Genomic DNA, 9511 nt, shown 5'->3' with positions numbered 1-9511 from the left:
AGTTGGCCAAGTGGTTGTTCTGCAGTTTTCTTGGCACAACTTGGTGAGCACATCCACGGCAGCATTGCAGAGGTCCCTAAATCCACATTTTCCCAGTGCAGTATGTCTCCTTATGTCATGACTCCTGGTATCAAGGTTCTTAATTGTGGATCCAAGCTAGATAAACCTGTTGACAGTTTCAATCTCCTCTCCATCTATTTTGATTTTGCCTATTGGTCCAGTAGTAAGAATCTTTGTCTTCTTGATATTGAGTCGCAATCCAGTATCCATTCCCAAGAAATGTTACCCAACAGAATGTGGACATTATCAAACAATATCATTTACATCAACTACAAGTAAAATATTACTGAAGATCATAAAAAAACCAGTTAGAACAGTACATTGACAGGGAACTTCCAGAAGTTTAAGCAGGGTTTAGAAGAGGCACCAGGGATACCATTGGTGATGTAAAATGAATATTGGCTGAAAGCAGAGAATACCAGAAGAATGTCTATTTGTGGTTTATTGACTACACAAAAGCATTTTTTACTGTGTCAATCATAACAACACTGAGACTAATAGGAATCCCTGAACACTTAGTTGTGCTCATGAGAAATTTTTACCTAGATCTTTTATTGGTGCAAGGAAAAGTGCATGGTTTAAAACGGGAAGGGTGTGTGTCAGGATTGTCTCCTTCCTCCATATCTATTCAATTTGTATGCTGACCAAATAATTTGTGAAGCTGTACTCTATGAAGAGGAATTTGACACGGGATTAGAAGATGATTTACCAACAACCTGCATTATGCAGATAACACCCCCTTGCTGAAAATGAGGATATGAAACATTTTCTGCAGAAGATCAAAGACTACAGCCCTCAGTATGGATTACATCTCAACAAGAAAACAATGGCCCTTATCACAGGACCGACAGCCAATATTACAATGGATGGAGAAAGTATTGAAGCTGTTAATGATTTAGATTTCTTCTTGCTTGGATCAAGAATCACTACCCTCGGTACTAGCAGTTTGGATATCAGGAAATGTATTGCATTGGGCAAGTCCACTGCCCGGGATCTTGCCAAAATGCTGAAGAGCAATGATGTCAGTTTGAAGACTAAGGTACACCTGATTCAGTCCGTGGTCTTCTTAATCACCTGCTATCAGAGAGCTGGACAATCAATAAGGATTACAGAAGAATTGAGACCATTGAGATTTAGTGCTAGAGACGAGTGATGAATATCCCATGGGCTGCCAAAAGAACAAACAATTATGTCTTGAAAAAATTCAACCAGATTCCTCCATGGAGGCAAAGATAGTGAAGCTTCATCTTTCATACTTTGGACAAGTAACTAGAAGAGTTTCTTTCTTGTCAAGGGAAATCATGCTTGAAAAGATGGAGGGTCAGTGGAGGAGAGGAAGACCCCCTAACAAAATGGATTGACATGATGACTTCAGTAATGGCTTCTAGTGTGTCAGAAATTATGAGAATGGTACAGGATAGGGCAAGGGCTCACCTTGGCTTACAGGGTCACTATGAGTTGTACTCAACTCGATAGCACCTATCCACACCACCACTACCAAGCCTCTGACTAGAATTCTCATATAAAGTTGCAAAAGTATCAAGTGATATCTGGGGTCAGATGAAGTTTGCTGGATAGCTTTGCTTGCAACTATCAGCATACGTAGACCAAATTTTTATAACACCACTTTTTGCATTTGACTGCAACTTTACAGTACACAAAATCATCTTAGTTCTGTTTTTTATTTGCTCTTTAGAATTACTATCTTTCTAAACGTGTCTCCTCATCTGTAAAATTAAGATAATAACTATCTTTTAGCATTGCCTCCAAGATGGATCGTTAGTAAATCAATGCTGACTTTCAGTGACCCTACAAGACAGAGTGGGGTTGCCCTGCAGAGAGGCCAAGCCAGTAAATCTTTATGGAAGCACACTGCTTCTTCTTTCCCTTGAGGAGCAACTGGTGGTTTTGAACCACCAATCTTTCACTTAACAGCCAAATGCCTATAGCCACCATACCAGTGGAACTCCTTGTAAAGCACGTTGTTATTGCTTGCCTTTGAGTCAGAACCTACCCACAGCTGACCCTCCAGTGGATTTTTAGAGGCAATAAGTTGCATGAGAGGAAATTGCTCATCCTTCTCCTGTGGAACAGCTGTTGCCTTTGAGATTGCAGCTCAGCTTCTTACAGCTAGGCCACCAGAGCTACCTATGTATGTCCCTGGAAGGTATGTGGTGGTGGTGTTATGTACCATCAAGTCAACTATGACTCATAGTGACCCTATGAATGAGAGCGCTGACCTTGTCCTATTTTAAGCCAACCTCACTGTCTGACTCATCTGCTCCCATTGCCACAGTCACTTGGTTAATCCATCCCATCCAAGGTCTTCCTCTCCTGCATTGACCCTCCACTCTCAAATATGGCTTTTTTGTCTTTTAGATCTGAAACTTACAACACATAATGATACAGTGGTTAATTAAATATTTGGCTGCTAATGGATAAGTGAGTTACTCAAGGTTTAAATCCACCAGCCACTTCTCAGGAGAAAGACAAAGCATTCTGCCTTTGTAAAGATTTGCAGACTTGGCAATCCTACGGGACAAATTTTCTCTTTTTTATAGGGTCATTATAGGTCAAAACCAAGAGTTCTGGTAGTGTAGTCCACTCTATTCAAAAGATGAGCTTTTCTGATGGGTCATACCCACGAACTGCTCAAGGGGGAAAAGATGGATAGTCTCCTCCCATGCAATTTATAGCCTTAGAAACCTGGTGAAATGTTAACTACAAGCTGGAATCAACTTGAGAGCAACGAAAGAGATAAAGAGATGGGCCAAAACCAATTGGACAGCTGGGGGCTTAATGGATAAGTGAGTTACTCAAGGTTGCAATGATAAATTAGTGGCATATATAAGATCTAGATTTTAGAAAAACTTATTGTAGTATTGTTATACTAAATGATAATATCATTTACATTTCTTAGTGCATGGCATCTTCCATTCCCATGAGACACTCACCCCTAAGAAGACTGTTTTTGCTACTAGGGGCTATAGAATTGCGTAAGACTCAATGAACAATAGATCTGAACCCTGTCCTATCCTGTGCCATCCTTTTCATCTCTGACATATGTGAGCCCATTGCTGCTATACCGTCCAATTTGAGAATTGTCCTCTCTTTTGGTGATCTTTTCAAGCATGATGTCCCTTTCTAGGAATAGCACCTCCTAACAACATGTCCAATATGAAATGAAGCTTCACCATCCTTGCTAAGGTTAAGAAACTTCTGACAGAACTTTTTCCAAGATAAATCTGTTTGTTCTCCTGGAAATCCATGGAGTATTCATTACTCTCCTCCAATACCACAAATCAAAGGCATTACTGCTTCTGTCATCCTTATTCATTGTCCAGCTCTCAAATTCATAGCAGGTGATTGAAAGATCATGGCTTGAATCAGGTACATCTTGGTTTTTAAAATGACATCATTGCTCTTTAGGACTTTGGAGAGTTCTCTTACAGTAGACTTGCTTATAATTTATCAGAAAACTGACTGGCAAAGCTACCCATTTGCTATAACCAAAATACAAAAACAAGTGAAGTTTCCTAACATAGCCCATAGAAAGTTGTGCTGCTAATCTGAAGTTGGCACGTCTGTAGTGGTTTGAATCTACCAGCAGCTCCTTGTGGGAAAGATAGACAGCCTCTTCCTGAGGGATATAAAGCCTCTGAAAAACTGCTCGAGGGCTATGTAAGAGTCAGTTCCGACTCAACTGCAATGAGTTTGGGTTTTCTAATTTTACATCTTGAATTCATTTCTGGTCTCAGTATTTTACACTTGAAGGTTTCCAGCAGCAGCAAAAGGAACAGGCTAACATGTACAGTTGAGTAGAGATGGATTCTTTGAAATGATTTTTAGATTATCTATTGTGAGACCAGTTCTAAACCAGAGCTAGTATGAATTTGGAACCCTCCTCAGAAGGTATCAGGACCTGAGAAGGGAGCTGGAACAAAACTAATTAACTCTTAGTTAAAGCACTGATGATCACTCTTGTATTCTATGTGATTTTTTTGTAGGGCTCTATTGTGGAAGAACTTGACGCCACTAAGTTTGAAGTGGAGCAGAAATTATTAAGCGAAACAATTTCAGCAGGTATCCTCCTGTATTACAGTTCTTAGAATTTAACTTAATTGAGATTTTCTGCTTACTAAAGAAATACATAGTGATTGTAAAAAATTAATTCTGACATTATAGAAATATGTTGAATGTGAAAAATTTCTGTAATTGTTTCTCTGATACAATCGTTAAAACTGTCTATTTTTTACTTCTCTCTCACTTGCTCAGATTTTTAGGAAAACTCTGAGAATATATCACAAAGCATTTTTCGTCTCATAAGCATACATTTTCCATGTTAAACGTTGGTAACCTATTTTGGAAGCTACAAGATCAGTGTTTGCTTCTGTTATACACAGGGCCAGTGTAAATTGGAGCGGACCCAGCAGCACTAACAGTGCTAACATTCTATTCCCATGTTGAAACATGACTTATGTAACTGGATAGACAGTGAATTATTTCCAATATTTTGTTATTACAACAATATTACAGTAAGATTCACAAATACACACAGTTGGGACGTTCTCAATATTTTGAATGTAAGTTTTTTGTATTGGATTTTGTCTTAGAAAATAGCAGTTGAATAGTGTTGTTAATATGCCATTGAGTTAAAACTGACTTATAGCTGACCCTCCAGTGAGTATTCAGAGGCTATAAATCACACAGGAGGATACAGCTCTCTTTCTCCCATGGGGCAGGTGTTCAAACCACCTACGTTTAGGCTGGCAGTGCAAATCCTTACTCAGTAGACGACAAGAACTCCCTTTGGAAATATTTTATTTGGGGGGTTATATCCATCTCTCCCAATAACTCCCAAGGCACCTATTTTCTAATTATCTTAGCATTCCCCCCCCAATAGGTCCCTAGTTTTGTTTTCCTCTTCATTTTCCCCAACACATATTTATTTGTTCCAGAAGTCATGTGGTTTTATGCCTTTATAATTTTTCTGTAACCATTACTAGATAATGTTCCTGTTAAAAAATATGACTCTATGCAAGTTAATGCATCACTATCTCTGAAACCTAGTATCTTTCCATGATTTCCAAAATAGTACTCACAAAATAATTATCACAAATACTAAGTTTCTGTACAGTATTATTTCTTGCGCTTTCTTCAGATAAGTGAATTTTAATTAAATAAATTTGAAAATTTATTAAAGCATCCTGAATATACACAAGGAAGAAAAAGAGTACTTGCTTGGTCCAAGTATAGGTTTCGCATGAGCATGATCAAGTGTTCTGGGATTCCCATTCTTCTCAGAGTCAGCCACAGTTTGTTATGATCCACACAGTCAAACGCCTTTGCATAGTCAATGAAATACAGATAGACATTCCTCTGGTATTCCCTGGTTTCAGCTAAGATCCATCTAACATTAGCTACAATATCCCTAGTACCATGACCCCTTCTAAACCCAGCCTGGACTTCTGACAGTTCTCTGCTGATGTGCTGTTCCAGTCATTTTTTTATAATCTTATGTAGAATCTTGCTTGCATGTGAAATCAATGATATTGTTCTATAGTTTCTACACTGTTGGGTCACCCTTCTTTGGAATGGGAACAAATATAGATCTCTTCCACTCAGTTGGCCAAGTTATTGTTCTCCAGATTTCTTAGCACAACTTGGTGAGCATGTCTAGGCAGCATCTGTTAGCTGAAATATGTCAATTGGTATACCATCTATTCCTGGGGCCTGCTTTTTTGCTGTTTCTTCCTTCATCACCGTAGGCTCTTGCTTACATATTCCATGAAGTTCTTCTGTGTCTGCCAATTCCTTTCAATACAGTGACTCAGTATATTCTTTCCATCTTCTTGTAATACTTCCTGGATCATTTAATATTCTACCTAAAGCATCCTTGATTATAACAACTTGAGATTTGAATTTGGTTCAAAGTTGGGAAGGGTATACACCAGGGATGTGTCCTGTCTCCATACCTTTTAAAACTGTATGCAGAACAAATTATTTGGGAGGCTAGGCTGTATGAGGAGAAATGGGAGGCTGGGCTGTATGAGGAGAAATGTGGGGTCAGGATTGGTGGAAGATCTATCAACAATCTGCATTATACAGATGACACAACCCTGCTTGCTGAAACTGAGGAGAACCTGAGCGCTTGCTGCAGAGGGTCAAGGACTTCAACCTTCAATATGGATTGAGGTTCAGTATCAAGAAGACAAAGATTCTCACCACTGGACCAATTGGCAGCATCAAGATGAATGGTGAAGAGACTGAAATTGTTCACAGCTTTAGTTTGCTTGGCTCCACAGTCAACACTCTTGGCACCAGTAGTCAGGAAATTAAAAGACATACTGCGATGGGACCTCTGTTAGTCTGCTGTTAGGGACCTCTCTGAAGTACTGAAAGGCAATGGTGTCTCTCTGGAGACTGAGGTGCATCAGATACAGGCCATGGTCTTTGCTATCACTTGTTATGCGTCAGAGAGTTGGACAATAACTAGGGAGGATAGAGGAAAAATTGATGCCTTTGAGCTGTGGTGCTGGAGAAAAGTATTGAGTGTACCATGGACTGCTAAGAAAACAAAAAAATTCATCCTGGAGAGGGTTAAACTGGACGGCTCCTTGGAGGCAAGGATTCTGAGGCTCCATTTAACATACTTTGGACATGTTTTAAGGAGGGACTCGTCCTTGGAGAGGAACATCATGCTTGGGAGGGTGGAGGGACAGCAAAGGAGGGGAAAGCCCTCTATGAGATGGATTGATTCAGTGAGTGGGGTAATCGGGATGGGTGTATCAGAGACGGTGTGATTGGCACAGTACAGAGCAGAGTTTAGGGCTGTTGTACATAGGGTCACTATGAGTCACAAGCGACTGGGAGGCACATAACAACCACAAAGTTCCATTTGCAGCCCACTGTTGTCACAGTAGTATAATTTCCCAGGAGAAGATGATGTGTCCTCTAGTACATCAATGTTGTTTTCTTGGCCTGAGGGCCCAAAACTGTTTAACCCTCAGGGGTTGCCTGCGGGACTTCTGGGAGTGGGTGGAATAACCTGCCTTGGGAAAGGCCAAAATGGATTCTCCCGAGGTTGCTCTGAGCCCATAAAACCATTTAACCCTCAGGGGCCTCCTTCTGGACTTCTAAGAAAACAGATTTTTAAAAATTCTGGAAATACATCTATTTATTGTATAAAATTCCATTAGTATATAAAAATTATAAATTAGTCACTTCCTTCTACCCTCGCCTTCCATATAGCAGTTATGAAACAAAATAAATGAAAAAAAAAAAACAAAACAAGCTCACTAGCATTGAACAGAGTCCAAATTTTAATAGTTGTGAATTAACCGCAGTTTGAAAACTCTTAGTACTTTATCTTACTGGGACTTCATTTTCCTCTTAAAATTTTTTTCTAAAAAAAAAAAAATCATCTATTTCTAAACCATCTTAATCTGATTCATTTTAGCACAAATGTTACTGATCGAGGAGGCTTGTGAAAAGCCAGAATTCTTTGAAGCAAACGAGGTGGATCTACTGCAATTCACAGCCCTAGGTGGAGTGTACCACCTGGATGTTTTGGAGCTTCCTCCACAGTGTAAACCAGTGAATGGCTGGATGATTGTGGAAGTAAGTTGATTCCTCTCTTTTTTACAGTTTTCCACTTTGAGGTGAAATTTACATTAAAAAAGCTGAACCGTTTTAAAGTGTACAAGTTAGTGACAGCTCTCATGAAGATTTACAGCCTAGGAAACCCAGCAGGACAGTTCTACCTTGCAGGGCCACTCTAATTTGGATTCTACTTTACAGCGCATACCAATTGCAAATACATTCACAATGCTGTATAACCTTCTCTATACTAACAACATGCTGTCATCCCATCGAAACAAAGTCTCTATCTTGGGAGGAAGCAGTTACTCCAGGGGTAAGGAGCTGTGCTGCCAACCAAGGCCTGCAGCTGTTCAGCGTGAGGAAGATGGACAGTCTCTTCCTGTGCCATTAACTGCCTCTGAAAATCAGCTTGAGGATTGGTTAATGGGTCACTCCCAACTTGAAGGTACATGACAACAATAACAACTACTCTATTCTTCTCTCCCTCTACACCCCAGCAACTTCCAGTTTTCTATTTCCCTTTTTAAAAGAATTTATTCAGTACTGTCCATTTCCCCCCTTCCCTCTCTCTCTTCTTTCCCCCACAATGTCTCCCTTGTTCCAAACTGTTCTTACACTTATAATGTAGAATTGTAATTCCTTTCAGGAAGTTCTTGCCCTCATCTGTTCTAATTTAGTGTTCATTATTTCTATTTTTACGCATTTACCTATTCTGTATATTTCACAAATTGGAGCCATATATGATCTTTTATTGTTTGACTTCTTTCATGTAACATAACACAACTAAACAACTTATTGCCTTTGAGTCAAAACCAATTTGTAGCTGACCCTCTAGCGGGTTTTCAGAGGCTATAAATTGCGCAGGAAGAGATTGCTCCTCTTTCTCCCTAGGAGCCAATGATGGATTTGAACTCCCTGCCATTGGATTGGCAGCACTAATTCACTACCTACTGACATCTACACACATTATAGCATGAGTCAACATTTCATTCTTTTTTTTGTAGCAGAGGAATATTCCATGACATATTGTATTTTTATCCATTCTTCAGTTGATGAACATTTGGGTTGTTTCCACCTTTTAGTGATTGTGACTATTGCAGCTTTATTATTTGTGTGCAAGTATTTTTTTAGTACTTAATTTTTATTCTTTTGGGATATATCCCTAGGAGGGGAGTTGCTGGTTCATATGGTAATGCCATGACTACCTTTCTGGAAAAAGATGAACAGCATTTTAGATTAGGAATAAAAATTAATAACGAAAATAATTTCTCACATTTTTACTCTATCTTAAAAGTTTAACATCTAATGAGCTTTAACCCTATTAATGATAAAAGGATGTGATTTTAAACTGTCTTTATATAGGCACTGAAAAGTGATTCTAGTACTAAAGAGAAGAAATAAAAAATAATATTGCATTTTCATATCATTATAACCCTATAGCACTATGTTTAAATTTTGTCCATTTTACCTCCATGATAGTGTAGACTAAAGGTTGCCAAACTTGTACTGTGAAGGACCAGAGAGTGAGTATTTTCACATTTATGGGCTACATGAGCTCTTTTGTACCCATATGGCTCAGCTATTACATTGTCCAAACAGCCATATGTAAATGAGCATGGCTGTATTCCAGTAAAACAGGGTTTTTTTCTGTGTATATTCTAAGAAATAAATAAGAAATCGCCTGTATGAGAAAAAATGGCCAACAAATAATCCACAGCACAAATGAGAAGGTAGGAAGAAAGGTTGTTGTTGTTGTTATGTGCTGTCGAGGTGTTTACGACTCACAGCGACCCTATGCACAACAGCCTTAAACCCTGCTCTATCCTGCACCAACTGCACTGCCTCTGAC

At 39.1% G+C, this 9511-nt stretch overlaps 1 protein-coding gene across 1 annotated transcript in view; it reads left to right on the top strand.

The window, feature by feature from the left end:
* Positions 1-9511, top strand: part of CASC1 (cancer susceptibility candidate 1) — a 71863-nt gene that overhangs the window by 40469 nt on the left and 21883 nt on the right. The window contains exons 8-9 of the mRNA XM_006897216.1: positions 4068-4143; positions 7520-7680. Of these exons, the coding sequence (XP_006897278.1) occupies positions 4068-4143; positions 7520-7680 (237 nt within the window). The remainder of the gene's footprint in view (positions 1-4067; positions 4144-7519; positions 7681-9511) is intronic.

The sequence above is a fragment of the Elephantulus edwardii genome, unplaced genomic scaffold (assembly GCF_000299155.1).
Source record: "Elephantulus edwardii isolate Elephantulus edwardi_28Jun2011 unplaced genomic scaffold, EleEdw1.0 scaffold00206, whole genome shotgun sequence".
In the NCBI taxonomy this organism is placed as follows: Eukaryota; Metazoa; Chordata; class Mammalia; order Macroscelidea; family Macroscelididae; genus Elephantulus; species Elephantulus edwardii.
The sequence above is the reverse complement of the archived record's forward strand: the minus strand, read 5'-3'. Positions and strand labels throughout refer to the sequence as shown.